General features: G+C 44.0%; 1 protein-coding gene across 1 annotated transcript in view; it reads right to left on the bottom strand.

The window, feature by feature from the left end:
* The window catches only part of GALNT12 (polypeptide N-acetylgalactosaminyltransferase 12), a 530,970-nt gene that overhangs the window by 48,660 nt on the left and 457,781 nt on the right, over positions 1 to 24,529 (bottom strand). The window contains exon 9 of the mRNA XM_073630755.1: positions 19,470 to 19,625. Coding sequence (XP_073486856.1) covers positions 19,470 to 19,625 — 156 coding nt within the window. The remainder of the gene's footprint in view (positions 1 to 19,469; positions 19,626 to 24,529) is intronic.

The raw sequence follows: 24,529 nt of genomic DNA, 5'->3' as shown, positions 1-24,529 counted from the left end.
TTGAAAATGTCCTTTAGTAGGAAACAAAACGTGCTCAAAGTCCATAAACCAAGTGTAGGTAATAATATATTGAGTGAAGAAAATGAATGGATCATCCACTGCAACCAAAGTGAAGCACCACACAGAATGCACGCTTACCCCAAGGCAAGCTATAAGAGCCTGCAGCCTATTACCCGGCTAGGGCCTTTATCCAAAGACAGGAGACATCATTGCCACAGCAGCATCCTAGGGATGTAGTCAGCAGTCAGCCCGGATCCCCCGATTCCCGGGTTCAGATATGTGGTCAACTCCAGGTACCATTCAGTTGTTCCCCAGAATAGAAAAACTCACCATAGAATAATACTGGCGGACCACCGTTTATTAAAAATAGAGTAACGCTTACAATTTCGAAGGTTAAAAACACATAACAGCCGGCTGGCTAAAGATAGATTTTTTGGCTGGAGCTACACTTTAAAAATGTACCAGTTCAAAATGACAAATAGATTCTACTTAAGAACAGACCTACAGTCCCTGTCTTGTTTGGACCGCCTGCTGTTCAGAGTATATAGGGCATGGGGGCCCCACGCCTTTCCTTTTTTTTAATTTGGGTGTGGGGTTCCCCTTAATATCCATACATGACCCAAAGGGGCTGGTAATGGCCTGGGGGGGGACCCATGCCTTTTTTCTCAATGATTTTCATCCATATTACCGGGACCAGACATTACATTAAAGCTGCAAGCACTTTTAAATGACTTTTATTCCTTTAGAAATGTCATTTTGTGCAAGGACAGTTCTAAACACGGGAAACACGTGCCACTTTACAGGCATACTATAGACACCTCCCAGGCACGATATTTAAAGGAATATTTCACTTTTATTTTTTCACTTTAAGCATCATTAAAATCACTGCTCCTGAAAAAACGGCCGTTTTTAAAACTTTTTTTTGCATTAATACATGTACCCTGGGGCAGGACCTGGGTCCCCAAACCCTTTTTAGGACAGTAACTTGCATATTAGCCTTTAAAATTTGCACTTTTGATTTCTCACGTTCGAGTCCCATAGACTTTAACAGGGTTCGAAAGTGTGCGCGAACTATCGGTCCGTTCGCAAGTTCTGGTGCGAACCGAACCGGGGGGGGTGTTCGGCTCATCCCTAATGCAGAGGTATTCTTTGCAGCATGAGATGGTGCATTGTCATGCATGAAGATGATTTTATTACGGAAAGCATAGTTCTTCCTTCTCTACCAGGGAAGGAAGTGGTCAGTCAGGAACTCCACATACTTTGCAGAGGTCATCTTTACACCTCCTAGAGGGGCCGACCAGCTCTCTTCCCATGATTCCGGCTCAAAACATGACTCCACCACCGCCTTGCTGACATCACAGCCTTGTTAGAACAGGGTGGCCGTCCATCAACCATCCACTACTCTATCCATCTGGACCATCCAGGGTTGTACTGCACTCATCAGTGAACAGGACTGTTTGAAAATTAGTCTTCATGCATTTTTCTGCTCAATGCAGCCGTTTCTGCTTGTGAGCATTGGTTAGTGGTGGCCGAATGGAAGGTTTATGTACAGTTGCAAGACTCTGGAGGACACTACACCTTGATGTCCCTGGGAATCCAGAGGCACTAGCAGCTTCAAATATCTGTTTGCTGCTATGTAATGGTTTTTTAGCAGCTGCTCTCTTTATCCGATGCATGGATCTGGCAGAAATCTTCCTCAATGTGCCTTTATTTGCACGAAACCCATCTGTGCTCTGAATCAGCCACAAATCTCTGAATAGTGCGATGATCACGCTTAAGTTTTCGTGAAATATCTACTGTTTTCATACCTCGTCCAAGGCATTGAACTATTTCACTCTTTTCGGCAGCAGAGAGATCCTTTTTCTTCCCCATATTGCTTGAAAATGGTGATCTGCTTAATAATGTGGAACACCCTCCTTTAGTAGTTTTTCCTTTAATTGGGCTCACCTGGCAATCTAATTATCACAGGTGTCCAAGATTGTTTTCAGTGATCAAAAGAGCCCTGAGACACAATGCCATCCATGAGTTAAACTGAAAAACAAAATATTTAATCTTTGCAATAGAATTTGCATAATAATTTGGAACAGGGTGTAAAGATTCACTAAGACACAGGTTATGTGCGCCCTAAATCATTGCACCATAAAAGCTTAAAACACTGCATGAGTACTGGCTATTCTTTACATTGATGTCTCTGGCGGTGCCTTCTTTGGCTATGCACCCACATCTACTGAGGTTTAATGGCTTGAGTGCAGGTATGGGTGCAAGATAAGACCCTCTTTCCTTGTTTGCGGTAAACCAATCCCATGTTCATAAAGCCATAAAACATACAGTGGGGACGGAAAGTATTCAGACCCCCTTAAATTTTTCGCTCTTTGTTATATTGCAGCCATTTGCTAAAATAATTTAAGTTCATTTTTTTCCTCATTAATGTACACACAGCACCCCATATTGACAGAAAAACACAGAATTGTTGACATTTTTGCAGATTTATTAAAAAAGAAAAACTGAAATATCACATGGTCCCAAGTATTCAGACCCTTTTCTCAGTATTTATTAGAAGTAACCTTTTGATCTAATACAGCCATGAGTCTTTTTGGGAAAGATGCAACAAATTTTTCACACCTGGATTTGGGGATCCTCTGCCATTCCTCCTTGCAGATCCTCTCCAGTTCTGTCAGGTTGGATGGTAAACATTGGTGGACAGCCATTTTTAGGTCTCTCCAGAGATGCTCAATTGGGTTTAAGTCAGGGCTCTAGCTGGGCCATTGAAGAACAATCACGGAGTTGTTGTGAAGCCACTCCTTTGTTATTTTAGCTGTGTGGTTAGGGTCATTGTCTTGTTGGAAGGTAAACCTTCGGCCCAGTCTGAGGTCCTGAGCACTCTGGAGAAGGTTTTCGTCCAGGATATCCCTGTACTTGGCCGCATTCATCTTTCCCTCGATTGCAACCAGTCACCCTGTCCCTGCAGCTGAAAATCACCCCCACAGCATGATGCTGCCACCACCATGCTTCACTGTTGGGACTGTATTGGACAGGTGATGAGCAGTGGCTGTTTTTTTCCACACCTACTATATTAGAATTAAGGCCAAAAAGTTCTATCTTGGTCTCATCAGACCAGAGAATCTTATTTCTCACCATCTTGGAGTCCTTCAGGTATTGTTTTTAGCAATCTCCATGCGGGCTTTAATGTGTCTTGCACTGAGGAGAGGCTTCTGTCGGGCCACTCTGCCATAAAGCCCCGACTGGTGGAGGGTTGCAGTGATGGTTGACTGTCTACAACTTTCTCCCATCTCCTGACTGAATCTCTGGAGCTCAGCCACAGTGTTCTTCTCCCCCGGTAGCTCAGTTTGGCCGGACGGCCAGGGTTCTGGTCGCCCCAAACGTGTTCCATTTAAGGATTATGGAGGCCACTGTGCTCTTAGGAACTTTAAGTGCGCAGGAATTTTTTTGTAACCTTGGCCAGATCTGTGCCTTGCCACAATTCTGTCATTGAGCTCTTCATGCAGTTCCTTTGACCTCATGATTCTCATTTACTCTGACATGCACTGTGAGCTGTCAGGTCTTATATAGACAGGTGTATGGCTTTCCTAAGCAAGTCCAATCAGTATAATCAAACACAGCTGGACTCAAATGAAGGTGTAGAACCATCTTAAGGATGATCAGAAGAAATGGACAGCACCTGAGTTAAATATATGAGTGTCACAGCAAAGGGTCTGAATACTTAGGACCATGTGATATTTCAGTTTTTCTTTTTTAATAAATCTGCAAAAATGTCAACAATTCTGTGTTTTTATGTTAATATGGGGCGATGTGTGTACATTAATGAGGAAAAAAATGAACTTAAATGATTTTAGCAAATGGCTGCAATGTAACAGAGTGAAAAATGTAAGGGGGTCTAAATACTTTCCGCCCTCACTGTACATTTTTCCCCTTTTGTCTAACCACAAAAGTTGCAAAATCTTTTTATCCTCAAAAGTAAACATTAGTGTTGAGATCTGAATTTGGGTCAAAAACGATTTCAGCCCTAATTTACAGAACTGGAATCCTGCAGACCAGTTAGTATACAGCCAGTGTTGCTGATGCTCCTTCTTCCTCCTCTAATCTGGCCAGACTCCTTAAAACTGTCTGCAAGGAGTCAACTGAATTATATAAGCACTTTTTATGGCTTGTTACATGAGGGAGTGGCTTCCTCCCCGGCTCCTTATGGCTCATAAAGTCTGGACTTGGTCTCTCTTGGAAACATGCCTTTGACACCGGCCACATCCCTATGATATTTCCCTTCTTGAGGAGTATCCTTGTACTTACTGAAATGTAAGTAAGTGTTTACTACTTTTTTTCATTACTGATTAAAACACTTTAATCAGAGGCGCTTTTCTGTCTTTGCTTCTTCATGCAGTAAATAAAGGTCAAAGTGAAAGTATTTTGGCCAGTTCATCACTACTGAACAATAAAGCACACCTGTACAAATAGAAAAACAGAAGCTGCCTCCTGGATATGCGTGTCAATTGGCTGTCTCTGGTTAGAGTACTTATTGAATTACTAACACAGAAAAAGCATGCAGTCAGTATGAGTAAAGTCAGAACTACTTATCTGTCAACTTGTTCTGGGTCATCAAGCAACTCCAACATTGGTGATTCAGCATAACAGCCATCAACTGGCACCTTCCAAATCAGAAATCAACAAAGCTTCCACTATACTTTCTCTTTCAGGTGGATGGTTGAAGGCTGCAATAGGGGCTGAACTCAGCTTCTAGTTACCATGGCAATATTTCAATACACAATGGTAAAACAGCCATATCACGCCTTCTTCTCCATGCCCTGACAAAGTCTTTTTGACATAATATGTAGGGCGAAGTAAGGTGGGGGCCAAGGAGCTGGATGCATGCCAATGGAGCATTAGCAATGAGATCTTCCAATTGTATACCCACTATTACCAGACAAGCTGTCCAGTGTATGGTCTCTTGTCCAATGCACAAGAGACCATACGTTTTTAACTTGATTGTTTGAAAATTGAGCTATTGCAATAAAGATGTAGTTTATTGAAGTTGTAAATTTGTGTTCACTTTTTTTGGAAAAATAAAAATAGGATTTTTATTACAGCTTACCTGTAAAATCTTTTTCTTGGAGTACATCATGGGACACAGAGCCTTAAGTAATTACTTAATAGGTTATGGGCCACCTTCAGGTGTTGACACTGGTATACCCAATCAAGGAAGTTCACTTCCTATATAACCCCTCCAGGAGCACATCAGTTTTTGTAGCAAAGCAATATACTTAAATCCCAAAAGAGGGGAGGGACCTCTGTGTCCCATGATGTACTCCAAGAAAAGGATTTTACAGGTAAGCTGTAATAAAAATCCTATTCCTATATCGTACATCATGGTACACAGAGCCTTAAAGAGGAGTTCCCATTTAAAAAAAAAAAAAAAAAATTAAAAGCAGCTACAAATACTGCAGCTGCTGACTTTTAATTGGACACTTACCTGTCCCAGGGTCCAGCGATGCGGGGGATCAAAGCCCCGCTTGTGTCCCCCTCCGTTAGGCAGCGCCGGCATTGCAACTGTGGGCGCCGTGCTGTGGCTTCACAGCCGGGCACCCACTGCGCGAGCGGCGCCGCGATTGTCCGCTCAGTCATCTGGGACCTGTAATGGGTCCCAGATGATTGACAAGAGGGAGGGAGCAGAGCTGAGCCCTTCCTGTGCCGAGGGGAAGTGATGTCACCAGCTCAGGCACTGAAAGAGGCAGACTACGAGGGACCCCCTAGCAACAAGCATTTAGAGGTGAGTAAAAAAAAAAAAAAATTCCAAATGTTTTTTTTAATTTCTTTTTAGGCACATTCATGTATTTTTTTTTTTTTTTGGGTGGAACACCACTTTAAGTAATTACTTAATGGGACGTCCCATAGCAATGCTACTTGAGGGAAGGGAGACACAACCCGCAGGGTACCCCCAGACTTGAGGACTTATACTGCTGCCTGCAGCATACTGCGCCCAAAGGCGATATCCTCATACCTCCTTACATCCACCTGATAAAATTTTTGTGAATGTATGCACTGAAGACCAAGTTGTGGCCTTACAGATCTGAGACATGGAGGCCTGGTGACGCACTGCCCAAGAAGCACTAACCGCCCTGGTAGAGTGCACTTTTACTTGAAAAGGGGGAATCTTACCCCTTAAATTATGAGTTTGAATTATAACTTCCCGAATCCACTTAGCGACAGTGGATTTCGACGCTGCCTGTCTTTTCTTAGGATGCTCTGGCAGAATAAATAAGACATCAGTCTTAAGAATCTGAGCAGTTGTCTTTTTTTTTTTTAAAGTTTTATTTATTACTTTTAACATAACAGGTACATACAAGACCCATTGGGCCACACACAAAAAGAAACTATTTCTTCATCATTGACTCTCTCCTCCTTCCTCCAGACCCTTGCTCGGTGAAAAAACCAAGATAATAATGATTAGGCCTTTTCACAATAACAGTCAATGATAGATGTAAGATATGTCAGATAGTTACATACATGTTAAAACCCACTGCAGGTACATTCTATTAGGTGCCACTCAATCCGCCACAGTAGTTTCACTATTCATCCAACTGCCCCACACTTTATCAAATTTTTGTGGTATGCCCCTGCTAATGCATGTAGCTTTGTATAAAGGTGCAGTCCTATTTACCACACCCTTCCACACTATACAGATGGAGGATTGGGCTTTTTCCATGATAACACTATCATTTTCCTAGTGTAATAGATTAGGATCGTCAGCAAAGTTCGAGTCACTCTTTTTGGGGCTAGATTGTCCACCAGTCCCAAAAGGCACACCTCTATTGTGGGCTGTATAGGAATGGCTGTTATTTCTGCTATACATTCTGTGACCCCCTTCCAAAATACTTGAATGTTCGAGCAATCCAAAAAGATATGCATGAAATCGGCAGTGAGGGAACTGCACCACCAGCAAACAGGTGACCGGGTAGGGAACATCTTAGCCAATCTAGCTGGAGTAAGATATATGCGATGCAGGAATTTAAATTGAATGAGTTGGTCTCTAGCAGAGACCAATCTAGTAAAATGAATGTCCCATACATCGTCCCAGTCATCCCCGTCCATCTGGGGGAACACCTCACCCCACACCGCCCTACACTTTGCAAGGAGATCTCCTCCCTCACCGAACAGTTGTTTATATATTGTAGACAAGGCCTTGTCCAAAGTGTCCTCCCTCAGTAAAGACTCAACATCACTCATTTTCAGGGTAATACCAATATCTTCAAATTGGGCATTGTATGCATGTCTGAGCTAAAGATAACGGAACAAGTGAGTGTTGGGAAGATTAAACTTAGTTTTCAGGACGTCAAACTGTAGAAGTTTCCCACCACCCACTATGTCTTTCAGCGTCTTAATACCAAATTTAGTCCAGATGATTGGATCTGGGTGCACATAGAAGTGTTTTAATTTAGGATTCTTCCAAAGTGGTGTGTGAGGAGAAATCTCAGAAGCGCTACCATTTTGGTCACTACTACCCATGCCCTACTGGTTGCACGCATGGATATCGTGAGTCTATATGGAGCCCTGAAACCCCGGTACGGGAGATGTGTCAGTGCCTCATAAGAACCAACAGCTGCCTCAAGTGTGTTAGCAGTGTCATCCTCAGGTATAGTAAACCACCTATGTACAACTACTAGCTGACCTGCTAAGAAATATCTGTGAAAGTCTGGGACCGCCAATCCCCCTTGTTTCCACGGCAGTTGTAGCACCCGGAGTTTAATTCGGGGGTGTCGCCCCTGCCACAGGAAAGTTTATGAGCAGATCTATTCTTTTGAATATATATCTCGGAATCCAAACAGGGGAATTCCGAAATATATATAAAACAGAGGTAAAAATTTCATTTTCACTAAGTTCACCCTACCTATGAGTGTCAAAGGTAGGTTCTGCCATGCCTGTAGTCTGGATTTTAGTTTAGTCAAAAGTGGATCGACATTCAAAGCAATAAAGTCTGATACGGAGTTGGAGATATGTAAACCCCAGATATTTGATCACCTCTACCCTCTGCAAGGGGCAATCTGCGGGAATCTCACATCTGGGGGATGGCGTCCTGAGTGATTGAATCTGGGATTTTCCCCAGTTGACTTTCAGACCCGAAAAGTGAGCAAAGGAATTTAGGATGTCTAAAGCTGCCGACAGGGAATTCTTGGGGTCTCACAAAAAAGAACCATATAATACACATACAGTGCCATTTTTTAGGTCAAGCTACCCACCGTTGTCCCTTGTACCTCCTCAGAGGCTCGCAAAGCCGCTGCCAAGGGTTCGATCATGATAGAGAAAAGTCCCGGGGATAAAGGGCATCCTTGGCGAGTGCCCCTATATATTGGAAAAAATTCAGATAACATATTGTTTAACATTATGGCTGCTGTGGGGCAGTGATATAGAATGTCGATCCACTTCCAGAACTGAGGACCGAATCCTAATACCTCCAATACCACCCTCATGTAATTCCAGCCCACAGAGCTTTTCCAGATATAGAAAGACCAGTATTCCACCGCTGGAAATATCTGGGCCCAACTGAGTGTGGGTGAAAACCCTGCGCAAGTTAATATCCGTGGCCTTTTTGGGCATAAAACCTGTTTGGTCCAGGGAGATAACCTGCTGCAGGACCAACATAAGTCTAGTAGCTAACAGTTTGGTCAGTATTTTGAAGTCCATACTTAATAAAGAGATGGGCCTATATGACGAACACTGCAGTGGGTCTTTATCTGGCTTAGCCAATAATACAATATGAGCCTCATAAAAGGAGAGGGGGAGGCTTCCCTTTTGAAAACAGTCTGTGTATAATTGCAGCAGTGTGGGTGCCAGGGTCTCTGAGTAATGGCAGTACCACTCAATTGGCAGACCGTCGGGTCCAGGAGCCTTACCACTAGGGAATGACCCTATTGCAGAGACTACCTCCTCCTCCATGAACGTGGCATCCAGAAAACTGCTAGATTCCTCTGGCAGCTCAGTAACTGTAGGGTCCCTAATGTGTCCCTGAGGTCATCAGTGTCATATGAATCTATAGGGGAGTACAGTGACCTGTAGAAGGATATAAACTCCTGTACTATGTCTTCCCCATCTCTCAATTTTTGTCCGGATGGAGACAGTATGCAGGGAACTACTGTCGGGGACGTGTTCACTGCTGTGAGGAGAGCTAATAGTTTGCCATTTTCATCTCCTTTTTCAAAAAATCTTGCTGCACTCTTTTGCAGCTGGCAATTAGTCACATCCTGATAATGGAGAGATATATTCCTCCTTGGGAACTGTAACTGAGACAACATGTCAGGAGAGGGTGAATCAGCATGTGCCTTAGTGCATTCTTGTTCTTTATCCTGCAGTTGTTTTTCTACACTATTCTGCTCTGTTCTCAGTGCTTTTATGGCTGATATGTATACCCCCCCGAGTGGTGGCCTTGAAGGCCTCCCACTCAGTGTGTACCGTTGCTGATCCTTCATTAATCTGCCAAAATGTATCAATGTGCGGTTTCAGCATCTCCTCCACAGTGCTCAACCCATTTAGTTGCTCAACCCATTTAGGAGACAAACGCCAAACTCTCCTTGAGCTCTGGGAGCATAGTTGCTAGGTAATCTGAAGTGGGGTGTGATCCGATAAGCCTCCCGGAAGATAGGTCGCCCCAGCCACCAGTGGCAATAATGTCCCATTGGCGAACGCCAGGTCTATTCTGGAAGACGAAGCATGTACCGAGGACAAATAGGAGTAGCATCTGTCCGTGGGATGCTTCCACCGCCAGATCTCTGACACCCGCAGCTTCCGCCCAATGCGACAAGTCGTGATTTGGAGCCCTGTGTGGACTAGACGTGTCCAACGTATAATTAAAAATATTATTGAAATCTCCGGCCACCAACAACTGAAATGGAGTGTGCGGTGCCAATTTCTCCAACACCTCTTACAGGGTATTCCCTGTAAAAGGAGGGGGAAGATATACATTTACCAGGGCCAACTTGCGGGAATAAACTTCAATTAGTACCACTAATGCCGCGTACACACGGTCGGACTTTTCGTCTACAAAAGTCCGACAGCCTGTCCGACAGACTTCCGGCGGACTTGCAGCAGACTTTCTAACGAACGGACTTGGCTACACACGACCACACAAAAGTCCGACGGATTCGTACGTGATGACGTACACCGGACTAAAATAAGGAAATTCATAGCCAGTAGCCAATAGCTGCCCTAGCATGGGTTTTTGTCCGTCGGACTAGCACACAGACGAGCGGATTTCGGGGTCCGTCGTAGTTACGACGTAAAGATTTGAAGCATGTTTCAAATCTAAAGTCCGTCGGATTTGAGGCTGAAAAAGTCTGCTGAAAGTCCGGAGAAGCCCACACACGATTGGATTACCAGCCAGCTTTAGTCCGTCGGCGTCCGTTGGACTTTTGTAGACGAAAAGTCCGACCGTGTGTACGCCCCATAAGTATCTGCTCCCAGGATCTGTAATCACCATTTCTATGGAGCAAAGTAAGGACTTGTGCAACAAGATAGACACACCTCTAGCATAAGATAAATAAGTGGCATGTATGGCTCTGTGCATCCAGGGACGTTTCATGGCCAGAATTTTGTTGCCTAGTAAATGGGTTTCCTCTAAAAACATGTGGGGATGTTGGGCCTGTAAAAATTTCAGCACCAAAGCTCTGTTGTATTTTGAATTCAAACCCCTGACATTCCAGGAGATGATTTTAATATTCACGGACATGACTGTAATTCAAAAATTTGCCACTAGATGGAGGCCTAGGAGCACAGGTGAAGTCCAGAGGCACACAGAGCCATACAGTATGCTGAATAAAAAACATTTATCCATCTACAAACATTACGTTTTGGTGGAGCCTGTTTCCGAGTGTCCTCCGGTCTGCCAACCGTGCAGTTCCGAGGATGACACCACAAACACATGACCATCAAAAAGGTAGAGCAGATACAAAAAACAGAACATAAGAGAAAACGTGAAATAAAAATTTCACGCCAGAACAATTCCCTGTCTTGCCAGCTTAAAAGAATGGGGGGGAAAACAGAAAAAAAACCACAACCCCCGCATCAGCCGGCAGACTTAATCCCCAAAACCAAAAAAAAAAACAAAAATGGAACATTGTCTTGTAGAGTTATTCCATATGTCCCTTAGGAAGGAACAAAAAAGTCCACAGGGTGAGCACTAGCACTACACGCCTTCTGTGAGTACTCTTTGCAGAGAGAGCATCCGGCTCCATGCATATTGTAGCCATGACGCACCAAGCAGCTATACATATGCTGCAACATATGCTACGTATGCGCCCGCCAGTGCACAATCAGCCTTCACTGCACCGGATTGTGGTAAAGAGCAAAAAAGAAAAAAAAGGGGCCTCGTCTCCAGCAACAGGAAAAACGAGGGTGACAATCCAGCCCAAACAGAATGGAACAAAAAATAAATGATGATTCACTTCAATCCAAGGTATCCAGCCAATCTGAGACATCCAAGGGGACCTCAAAGAATTTCACAGAGCCCCGGTGTTCAACACGGAGCTTACTCGGGTACAACATACTATATGTGAGTCCCTTTTCCCGAAGCCTCTTCCGAACCTACACAAACGTGCGATGGCGCCTCTGCAGCTCCGGGGAAAAATATGGGAAAAAATGCAGGGTCGTATTCTCAAACCGGAGCTGTGGTTTCTTCCGAGCTTCAGCAAGGATGAGACCTCTATCCCGGTAATTTAGAAACCTCACCAGGAATGGTCTGGGCAAGGCGCCTTGTGGTTGCAGCCCTGTGGAGACCCTATGAGCGCGTTCCACAATGTATGCTGAGGAGACTTGCTGTAAATGGAGGATTTCTTTAAAGAAATTTTCAGCAAAACTGGCTGGATGAGAGCCCTCCACGCCCTCAGGAAGGCCCACCATGCACACATTATTGCGGCGCAGTCTATTTTCAGCGTCTTCAGACCGCGCCATCTGGGTTTTAACCGTGCGTTGCAGGTCAGCGACATTCTGGGAAGTGGTAACCGCAGTATCCTCGATATCCGAAATACGATTGTCTGCAGCCGTGACACAGCCTCTAAACTTGTCCATGTCTTGGCGGATAAGGCCACACTCCATGGCCAGTGCATCTATCCTCCCCATGACCATGGTTTTACTCTCCTCAATGGCCACCAGGATGGCTGCAGTGGAGGCAGTAGCTGCTGATTGCTCCATACCTGAGGGCTGCTGCGTGTCTCCTACGTTCTGCTCCATGTCCCTTAGAAGCTGCAGGGCTGTTTGTATGGCCACGGCTCGCTCTGCACCGGGGGGGTGCGATAGCCGCCACACGTGTCACTGCCGGAGAACTTTGTGTCTTGGGAGGCGGCTGTTTCTTTGTCGATCATCTTTTGGATGGCATCTAAGGAATCAGGAGGTGCCCCCAATCACACTGCTGTCGTTCATAGGCCAGGAAGCCACTCGTTGCAGGGGATCGGAACAGAGAGCCGGGATGGAAGCAGTAGGATGTGGAGGATGCTGGGCCCCTGGACACAACTGTCAGCCCTCACAGTTTTTGGCAGGATGATGGAGTAACTGAGGGCTATTTGCAGAGAGCTGGGATAGAGGCAGGAGGATGTGGATGATGCTGGGTCCCTGGACACTGCTGCCAGCCCTCACAGGCAGTCTCCACCCAACACTGAACTGTTCTTGGCAGGATGATGGGGTAACTGCGGGCTACTGCCAGAGAGCTGGGATGTAGGCAGGAGAATGTGGGTGGTGCTGGGCCCCTACACAGGCTGACTCCACCTGGCACTTGTCTAGTCTTGGCAGGATGTTTGGGTGGCCGATGGCAGCAGCGTCCACACCCTGGATTACAGGCCAGGCCGACCACGGAGCTCCTCCGCGGGCCGGCCGTGTAGGAAAATGCGGTGGGCTGCAGGCTTCTCTAGGCCGCACTAGGCCGGACCAGGCTGCGGCCGCAACGGGTGATCACGGCGGCCCCGCGGATCACCGGACCCCACCAGGTACAATATAGGGAAGGCTGGATTATGAGGGAGTCCCTTACCGCACTTCCAGGCCGGCAACAGCTCCCTCCATCAGGATGCAGGCCGGGAAGATGGCGGCGGCTGCGGATGTGCAGGAACCGTGTCTCCCTGGCCAGTCATGGACGGATCCTGCCCAATACAGACACGGGCTGCAGCGGGGAAAGTAGAGGGACAGGCTGGCAGGTAGATTAGCTGGATTTAGGCGTTTTACTGCTCGGATGGCTAAGGATTAAGATCAGGATTCCTGGAGCTCCTCTCTCTCACGTCTGTCTCCGCTCACATCCGAACACACCCCCCGAGCAGTTGTCTTTAAATAGATTTTCACTGCTCTCACCACATCAAGACAATGTAGTGACTTTTCTTCCCTGGAACACGGTTTTCGAAAAAACGATGCCAGGATAATATCTTTGTTTAGGTGAAAACCTGAAACTACTTTTGGCAAAAAGCCTGGACGAGGGCGTAACAGCACTCTGTCCTCATGAATAATCAAATATGGCTCTTTACAAGAAAGAGTAGCCAATTCCAAAACCCTCCTTGCTGAGAATATAGGAACCAAAAATACCAGCTTCCTTGTCAGAAGGACTAATGCCCTGTACACACGGTCAGAATTTCTGACAGAAAAAGTCCGATAGGAGCTTTTCATCATATATTCCGACCGTTTGTATGCCCCATCGGACTTTTTACGTCCAAAATTCAGAAGGACTTAGATAGAGAACATGTTCTATATTTTTCCCCCCGGAACAAATTCCAATCAGGAAAACCGTTAGTCTGTATGCTGTTCTGACGTACCAAAAATGACACATGCTCTGAAGCAAGTACGAAACGTTGTGCGTGTTGTCCCGTCGTATGTATTGTACGTCACTGCGTTCTTGATGGTCAGAATTTGGTGTGACCGTGTGTATGCAAGACAGCTTGAGCAGAATTCCGTCAGAAAAACTTAGAGTTTATTCCGACTACAAAACCGGTCGTGTGTACGCGGCATAAGGGAATATGCTGTATCGGTTTAAATGGCTGTTTTTGTCACACTGACAAAACTAAGTTCAGTCCCAAGAGCTTAATGGTGATTTAACTGGCGGACTAATTCGCATCACCCCTTGCATAAAACCCCTAAGAATGCGTAGCAAGCGGTTTTTGAAATAAAATCGATAAGGCTGAGACTTGGCCCTTAATAGTACTCAGGGCCAACTTCATCTCTACGCCTAATTGTAGAAAGGCAAGAATTCTGCCTATGACATATCTCCAAGGGTGCCAACCCTTGGATTCACACCAGGAAACATAAGCCTTCCAGACTCTATAATATATAGTTCTGGAAGCTGGTTTCCTTGCATTAATCAAAGTAGAGATAACTGACCCGGAAAGCCCACGTTTCTTCAGAATGTGGGTTTCAATAGCCAGGCCCTTAAATTTAGCGTTCGTAAAGTAGGATGGAATATCGGCCCCTGTGAGAATGAGTCTGGCCTTAGTGGAAGGGACCATGGATCCCCCACTGCCATCTTTAAAAATTCTGCATACCATGACCTTCTGGGCCATGCTGGTGCTGCCAGAGTTACCGGTTTTCTTTCCAGCTTGATCCTGCAAAGAAGTCGAGGCAGCAATTGAATAGGGGGAAATGCATAGATCAGTGAGAACTGATCCCACGGTATCACCAACGCATCTGTTCTGCATGCGAATGGATCACTGGACACAAAGTTGACTAACTTTATGTTAAACTGGACGCTAAAGATCTACATCCGGAGTCCCCTATCTTTGACAAACAGCCGAAAATATGTTGGGGTGAAGAAACCATTCCCCTGGGAATAATCTGCTGGCGACTTAAGTAGTCCGCCTGCCAATTCTCTATTCCCGGAATGAAGACTGCCGATAGGCACGGAATATTTCTTTCTGCCCAAGTTAGAATATGGTTCACCTCTCTTTGCACTGAGAGACTCTTGGTGCCTCCTTGATGATTGATATAGGGCACAGCTGTGGCATTGTCGGATTGAATCCTGACAGGACAATCCCTTAACCTGGAAGTCCAGGCTTTCAGAGCCAGGCGTACTGCCCGAATCTCTAGGATGTTGATGGGCAAGGCTCTTTCGGTTCTTGTACATTGTCCTTGGACAGTTGTTTTCTCTGTCGTTACCACTTTCCAGATAAGTGGTCTGAAGGATTTACCTTTTAGCAGATTCTTTAGTAACCACCAATTTAGGCTTTGGGACACCCTTGGGGACAGCCGCATAGGCAAGTCCAAAGCTTGGATCATTTTGTTCCAAGCAAATAGAATACTGTTTTGCAACAGTCTTGAATGGAACTGGGCATAGGAAACTGCTTTGACTGAAGCCACCATCCTTTCTAACAACCTCATGCAAAGGCGAATGGAGGGATCTCCTTTTGACCTGACCATCTGCACCAACTCTCTTATGGAGTTGTTTTTTGCTTTTTTTTGCCTGGGCAAGAACACCCTTTTTCTGGGCTGTATCTATGATCAGACTCAAATACTTCAGCTTTTTTAGCGGTTTTAAGGGAGACTTCGCTAGGTTGAGAACACAACCCAGACTTCTTAGGTTTTAAAGAACCTAAGAAGAAACAGAACTATCAGCTGACTCTACTAGAGGTAGCTTGAAAGAGGCACGAACCATCTCTGTAAGAGATTTGTACCAGCAAATCTCTCAGATTGTGAGGCTGAAAAAAGATTCAACTCCAGTTGTCTCCTCCACAGAGCAGTAATCGGTTTGCCTTTCTTCCTGATCACTTGAGGGTAACCCCAAATCCTCTACCCACTGTTCCCTTGATAAGGCATCTAAGGGGGGGGGGGGATCTAACATGCTTCCCATTCTTGGATAGCGGATGCAATTAAAGTCGCTAATTTTCCTTCTAGGCCCTGCAGGGCGGAGGAAAAAAGCATTTTCAATCATGTATATAGTGGCTGAAATGTTTTCTGTGCCTGGGCCTAACCTCGAGGCTTTCCTCTAGAATCTGCTGGTGGAAGCCATCGCCAGGAGAAAAAAATCAGTTTACACTTTCTTTTGACTGGCAAGAGAGTACTCTTTCCACTAGAAATTGTCTGGATGTATTTATACAAATCATCGCCAAATAGTTGCTCCCCATGAAAAGGGAAACTAGTCAGAAGCTCTTTGCAAGGTGCTTCGGCTGACCAATTTTTTAACCAAAGGGTTCTAAGCATGTGTATTAGCACATGCGCAAGGCGGGACGCCTGGTAAATAAAATCTTTCATAGTGTCTATAGCAAAATATAATGCCTTGGTAATTCGGCCAACTCATGGGCCTGTTGTGCAGGGACCTCTTTAAGAGCCTCTGTGAACTAGTCCTTTAACTGGTTCCCGACCAGCGCACGCCGATGTACGTCGGCAGAATGGCATGGCTGGGCAAATTGGCGTACCTGTACGTCCCTTTGAATTTGTCGCCATGCCACTGAGGAGCCCCGTGAGTCGGGTCGCGGGTCCTGCAGACTCGATTGCCGCGGGGATACCCGCGATTGCCTCAAGGAGAGGACGAACGGGTAGATGCTAATGTAAACAAGCATCTCCCCGTTCTGCCTAGTGACAGTGTCACTGATCTCTGCTCCCTGTGCTCGGGAGAAGAGATCAGTGACGTGTCACACGTAGCAACGCCCCCCCACATACTTAACCCCTCCCTAGCCCTTAGTGGTTAACCCCTTCACTGCTAGTGTCATTTACATAGGAATCAGTGCATTTGTAAAGCACTGATTGCTGTATAAATGACAATGGTCCCAAAAATGTGTCAAAAATGTCCGATGTGTCCTCCATGTCGCAGTCACGATAAAAATCACTGATCGCCGCCATTACTAGTAAAAAAATATTAATAATAAAAATGCCATAAAACTATCCCCTATTTTGTAAACGCTATAACTTTTGCGCAAATAAATCAATAAACGCTTATTGCAATTTTTTTTACCAAAAATATGTAGAAGAATATGTATCGGCCTAAACTGAGGGAAAAAAATGTTTTTAATATTTTTTGGGGATATTTATTATAGCAAAAAGTAAAAAATAATGCGTTTTTTTCAAAATTGACGCTATTTCTTTGTTTATAGCGCAAAAAATAAAAACTGCAGACGTGATCAAATACCACCAAAAGAAAGCTCTATTTGTGGGAAAAAAAAGATGTAAATTTTGTTTGGGAGCCACGTTGCAAGACCGCGCAATTGTCAGTTAAAGCAACGCAGTGCCGAATTGCAAAAAACAGACTGGTCAGGAAGGGGGTAAATTCTTCTGAAGTGGTTAAGGACTGACAGATGCCTATTGCAGCGACTGCAGGCTGAGTAACGGTCCCTGCCAAGGAAAAAGAGAATAGTTCCCCAGGATATTGGGGAACTAGAGAAACTACAGAGAAGGGCACCCAAACTGATAAGAGGCATGGAGGAGCTCAGCTATCAGGAACAATTAGCTGAACTGAATTTATTCTCTCTTGAGAAGAGAAGATTAAGGGGCATTATGATTAACATGTATAATAAATACATAGGTAGTCCATATAGTGAACTTGGTGTTGAGTTATTCACTTTAAGGTTGTCATAGAGGACGTATAGAGGAAAAGAGATTTCATCTCTAAATACAGAAAAGCTTCTTCATAATAAGAGCTGTGAAAATGTGGAATAGACTCCCTCAAGGGGTGGTTATGCCCCGCTCAGTAGATTGTTCTAGGAAAGGCCTGGATTCTTTCCTAGATACACATAATATATCTGGATACTAATATTTATAGGTAAAGTTGATCCAGAGAACATCCGATTGCCTCTTGGGGGATCAGGAAGGAATTTTTTTTCCTGCTGGAGCAAATTGGATCATGCTTTATTGGGGTTTTTTTGCCCTTCTCTGGATCAACTGTGGGTATAGGTATATATATATATATATATATATATATATATATATATATATATATATATATATATATATATATATATTTCCCCCTTCTATTGGTGGAACCAGGGCTTTTTTTCAGCGGGAATGCAGTTCCGGCACCTCCAGCACTGAATGTATGTAATAGCATGGGGTGTGGGGTGTGCTGGAAGGTCTATTGATGTTGGTCGCTGGGGGATCTATTGTCACTGGTGGGGATCTGATTTTGTGTGAGGGTCTACTGTTGCTGATGGGGAATCTATTGTTGCTGGGAGGTCTTATGTTGCTGGAAGGGATCTACTTTTGAGGGAGAGGTCTATTTTTACTGGCTGCTGGAGGATCTATTGATGCTGGCTGCTGGGAGACCTGTTGTTGCTGCTGGGGGGGGGGGGGGGTTTCTAATGTTGCTTGGGTGGATATTTTGTTACTGGGTGTGATATTTTGTTGTGGGTGGTTCACTGTTGCTTCAAAGAATCTATTGTTGGGGTGGAGTCCATTGTTGCTGGGGGAGTCTATTGTTGTGTGGGGATCTATTGCTGGGATTCTATTGTTGCTGACTGCAGGGGATCTATTTTACTGCTTTTCTTTTCATCATCAACATGTTCCATACAAATGATTTAGCACCACAAAATGATACTTGGTTCTGTATTCTCTAAAAGGGGCAGTATTGGTAGGTGGGTAAGGGGTGGAATCAAGGGACGGTGGTCAGAGGTGGGTAGGGGGCAGAGACAAGGGGTGACTCAGATGGGGGGAGTTCCTGCACCTATTCTCTGTGAAAAAAAGCCCTGGGTTGAACTATATAGATGCGTATCTTTTTTTAAACCAGACTAACTATGTACCCTGTGTTAAAGGTATAGCATCTGCAAACTATGGTATATATATATATATATTTGAACATTGATCAATCCTGGAAGCCCTAAAATGCCAGGTCAGTACAAATACCGCAAAAATAACCCCTTTTTGGAAAGTAGACACCCCAAGGTATTTAGTAAAGAGGCATGGTGATTTTTTTGAAATCTTTGTAAATTTGTCACAATTTTTTGGAAAATTAAGAAACTAAAATGTTTTTTTTTTTTTTTTACACCATAGTGACACTAATGCTCTGGGGAGGTTATCAGAATTGTATTTTTATTGCTTCTTACAGTGATGACCACTGTATAAGCAATCATTTTTACAGTGTGAATGACATCCATGGATATGAATGACATTGTGTACTATTGTGGTAACTGATTGGCCACAGCAATCATATGGTACAGATCTGCTGTGATTGGCCCTGTACCGTGTGATCATGGTGACCAATTACAGAGATCACAATAGTATGCAATGGATATGAATGACAAGCCATTGTTTATAACTGACGTGATCGCTGTTATTGGTCACAGAAATCACTTGGTACCACGACTGCGCATAGCTCCAGAAATTGCCTTTAATGTGCATTAACATAGGCTAACATAAAGGGGCGTTTAGAAGCACAGAAAAAAAAAAAAGCTCAAACGCCCGTAGAAGCAGATTTTTTTTCATCTGCAGTGTCCATGAGCCCTAAAGCATTCCTTTTACAAACCTTAAAGTTTCACCTTTATGCTTTGGGCAGGAGTGAACTTTGGCTCAAAAAAACATACCTCTCTGAAAATAAAATTTTGGTTTTCAGGCACCACTTGGCCATTTTCTCGACATAAATACATTGTCAAGTGATCAGAGTCTTGATCTACAGCTGCACATCCTTCAGGCTGGCGAGTGTTGTATCGAATTTCATTGTATGATGTGTATTCAAAGAACTGTAGAAAAAAAAAATGATATACTGTTAACCAGGAATACCTCTCCTCTTTAATACTTTGCTACTTCAACTTTATCTGCCAGTATATTCAACATATTTTTTGCCTTTACTTAGTTACCGTACTTAAAGAGCTGAAATATGTGAAATTCAATGAAATACAAATATACCTATATTACAACACACTTGCATAGATACCTACAGACAGACAGTATTAACATAAGGCAGAACATAGATCTGTGTTTCCATTTTTTTTTTGCATTGTCTACATGGCACATAGCACTAAAGAAACAAATTTTAAAAATCATTTTATCTATTGTAACATTTACCAATAAAGCTTTTAATTACATTTTTACTTTATCTCATAATCGATGTTCATTACATGTCAAAGAAAGCTGTGAATGCTCCCTTTAGTGATCATAGGTATGTCAGGTAATGTGACAAACATCCCCCCCACTCTAAAGCCTCATACACACGATCGGACTTTGTACAAACTTTCCCGTGGATTTTTGTACAAAGGGCGTTGGCCGTAAACTAATTAAGCATACACACGGCAGGACTTTTTCAGCCAACTTTCCCCAAATCACGTGGTTTTTTAGCTGTTTACCGCCACCCTTTGGTCAACTTCTGTATTGTTGTCTGATCAAGTCCTATCAAGTCCTATGGACTTGTGTACACACGATAGGATTTTGCACCATAGGACTTTTGTTGCCAGAAAGTTTGTCTGTTTGCACAGCCAACATTTGTCCGATGAAAACCGAAAAAGTTTGTCCGATGGAGCGTACACACGGTCAGATGTTGCCTTAAAATAGCTAATTTGCATGTTTGTTGTCAAAAAGTCCTACTGTGTGTATGGGCCTTTACACAAACTGCTTTACAAAAAACAAAACATTCACCAACCCCCCCCCCCCCCCCCCCAAAAAAAAAAACCTCTACTCCAGCCTCCAGAAGACATGGCTGATCTCACCCAGCAGAGCTGAGCGTGTTAATGGTTGAATATCCCAATTTTAATAATTTTTATTATTTTTTGTTAACTTTTAGTCTTTATTAGCATATTTAAAACTACAGAGATGAGGTATAAATTAGTAACACAACCACAACAGATAGAAAAAAAAGGTTAAGCGTACTTTACTGGTACCAGAAAAAGAGGGTCAGATATTGATATAAAAAGTAGGTATTTACTACAAAATATAGTTAAAATACATTATAAAAACATGAAGAGTGTTCTTCTTGGGTGATACAAGCCATACAATCAAATTGCGTTAGTAGATCTTTACTATATACTCCAAGAGGTTGACGCGTTTTGCATCTAACTGCTTCTTCAAAACCTCCTTGTCTTAGTAGCAAAGAATTTTGGCCTATCCAAAAAGAAAGAGCACAATAATCAATTTTCAATACATAGCAGGAAATTATTGTTTATGCAAAACACACTGTGCCCCCCAGATCAACTTGCATGTTACCCTGAGAATAAATGAAAGGATGGTGGTACAAAATTTGGTGCAAAGTGAATGCCCAAAAGAATGTAGACAAAATAACACTATTCAGTAGCCCTAAACAAAAGGAGAAAAGAAAAAATCAACAAACAAGCCAGTATCCATTGTAGGGATTCTACTATGGAAATCTATTGCTCACCTAATTATGGATCATATAGAGAGTCACTGTGCATTATAAAGGGAGATAAGGTCTCACATTAAATATCCTGTCCTCCAAAAAAGGCAGGAAAACCTATAGTGTCAAATACGTATAAGGCGTTAGAAACCATAACAACAGCTATGTGTAATAGCAAAAGGGAGGTGTAACAACACATCAATAGGCGCTTTACCTGAATATACAGTATCTCACAAAAGAGTACACCCCCCTCACATTTTTGCAAATATTTTATTAAATCTTTTCATGTGACAACACTGAAGAAATTACACTTTGCTACAATGTAAAGTAGTGAGTGTACAGATTGTATAACAGTGTAACATTGCTGTCCCCTCAAAATAACTCAACACACAGCCATTCATGTCTAAACCGCTGGCAACAAAAAACACCCTTAAGTGCAAATGTCCAAATTGGGCCCAATTAGCCATTTTCCCTCCCTGGTGTCATGTCACTCATTAGTGTTACAAGGTCTTAGGTGTGAATGAGGAGCAGGTGTGTTAAATTTGGGGTTATCGCTCTCACTCTCTCATACTGGTCACTGGAAGTTCAATATGGCACCTCATGGCAAAGAACTCTCTGAGAATCTGAAAACAGATGTTGCTCTACATAAAGATGGCTTAGGCTATAAGAAGATTGCCAAGACCCTGAAACTGAGCTGCAGCACGGTGACCAAGGCCATACAGCGGTTTAACAGGACAGGTCCCACTCAGAACAGGCCTCTCCATGGTCGACCAAAGAAGTTGAGTGCACATGCTCAGCGTCACATCCAGAGGTGGTCTTTCGGCTGTCACCCCAAAAGGAAGCCTCTTGCACCAAGAAAGCCCGCAAACAGTTTGCTGAAGACAAACAGACTAAGGACATGGATTACTGGAACCATGTCCTGTGGTCTGATGAGACCAAGATAAACTTATTTGGTTCAGATGGTGTCAAGCGTGTGTGGTGGCAACCAGGAGAGGAGTACAAAAGGCAAGTGTGTCTTGCCTACAGTCAAGCATGGTGGTGGGAGTGTCATGGTCTGGGGCTGCACGAGTGCTGCCAACACTGGGGAGCTACAGTTCATTGAGGGAACCATGAAAGCCAACATGTACTGTGACATACTGAAGCAGAGTATGATCCCCTCCATTTGGAGACTGGGTCGCAGAGAAGTATTCCAACATAACGACCCCAAACACACCTCCAAGATGAACACTGCCTTGCTAAAGAAGCTGAGGGTAAAGGTGATGGACTGGCCAAGCATGTCTCTAGACCTAAACCTTTTGAGCATCTGTGAGGCATCCTCAAATAGAAGGTAGAAGAGTGCAAGGTCTCTAACATCCACCAGTTCCGTTATGTCATCATGGAGGATTGGAAGAGGACTCCAGTGGCAAACTATGAAGCTCTGGTGAACTCCATGCCCAAGAGGGTTAAGGCAGTGCAGGAAAAGAATGGTGGCCACACAAAATATTTACACTTTGGGCCCAAATTGGACATTTTCACTTAGGGGTGTGGTGTACTCACTTTTGTTGCCAGCGGTTTAGACATTAATGGCTGTGTGTTGAGATATTTTGAGGGGACAGCAAATTTACACTGTTATACAAGCTGTACACTCACCACTTTACATTGTAGCAAAGTGTCATTTCTTCAGTGTTGTCACGTGAAAATATGTAATAAAATATTTACAAAAATGTGAGGGGTGTACTCACATTTGTGAGATACTGTATATAATGCCATTATAAGGCAACAGAAGAAACATCCAGTTCTCCAAAGCATAAGATGATTCAAACGCACCTCCTCTTTATACACTGGCACGTGAGGACAATCCATTCTAGAAGTTACATTAAAAGCCAGTAGAATATACATAAACATCAACAAGCTGAAAAGCATCGAGAAAGCATTGCTATTATGACCAAAAGGGATAACACTCACCACAGGAATATGCAGCGCCTACATCCCACCATCCACAGCTATGCACAGAAAACTGCCCATATTTATTGTGAGTTTTGGCGCCAAAGGGGGGACGTGGAACGGCCGTGGCATTTATAATTGCCATTTGGGTGCAGCTCGTCCAGAACAGCTGCACTAATCCATCCCCGTCTACCAGACAGAGAGGGGTGAGCCAGTATCCCCCAGTAACCACACCCACTAGCGTCATGAACCCCCAATCACTGACACATCAGACCGCACCAATCACTGTAGCTAATTCGCAAAGGCACAGTACGGGCGCGCACATGTGTAGTGAAGAGACGTACCACTTTGCAATGCGTGACTAGACATCAAAACAAGTGGCGTCTGTATTTATCCACCACTCAGGGCAATACACAGACTAAAATACCCTACAACCTGGCAACAAATTATGATACAGGATAAACAGTATTCACAAATAGAAGGGGATACCCCATGTATCCCCCACCACAACTCCACCAAGCAGGCTAGGAGACACAAAGTTTATGTCTCTATGTTTACACACTTGTTTTGTTGTGGTCTAGTCGCGCATTGCGAAGTGGTATGTCTCTTCACTGCATGCGCCTGTGCACAGGGCTCCATCCTGCACGTGCCCTGAAGTACTGCGCATATGCAAATTGGCGACAATGATTGGGGGTTCGTAACGCTAGTGGGCGTGGTTACCGGCGGATACTGGCACGCCCCTCTGTGTCTGGTAGATGAGGATGGATTAGTGCAGCTGCTCTGGACAAGCTGCACCCCGAATGGCACACAACTGATGAGGCAATTATGAACGGCGCGTCAGTTTTACATCACCCCCTTTGGCACCTAAACTCACAATATATATGGGCAGTTTTCTGTGCATAGCTGTGGATGGTGGGATGTAGGCGCTGCATATTCCTGTGGTGTGTGTTATCCCTTTTGGTCATAATAGCAATGCTTTCTCTATGCTTTTCAGCTTGTTGATGCTTATGTTTATTCTACTGGCTTTTTATGTAACTTCTAGAATGGATTGTCCTCACATGCCAGTGTATAAAGAGGAGGTGCATTTGAATCATCATATGCTTTGGAACGGGAGGTTTCTTCTGCTGCCTTATGGTAGCATTATACAGTATCTCACAAAAGTGAGTACACCCCTCACATTTTTGTAAATATTTTATTATATCTTTTCATGTGACAGCACTGAAGAAATGACACTTTGCTACAATGTAAAGTATTGAGTGTACAGCATGTATAATGCCGCGTACACACGGTCGGACTTTTCGTCTACAAAAGTCCGACAGCCTGTCCGACAGACTTCCGACGTACCTTCGGCGGACTTGCGGCAGACTTTCTTACGAA

The sequence above is a fragment of the Aquarana catesbeiana genome, linkage group LG05 (genome assembly GCF_042186555.1).
Source record: "Aquarana catesbeiana isolate 2022-GZ linkage group LG05, ASM4218655v1, whole genome shotgun sequence".
Lineage (NCBI taxonomy): Eukaryota > Metazoa > Chordata > Amphibia > Anura > Ranidae > Aquarana > Aquarana catesbeiana.
This window is presented reverse-complemented; position numbering and strand designations above follow the sequence as displayed.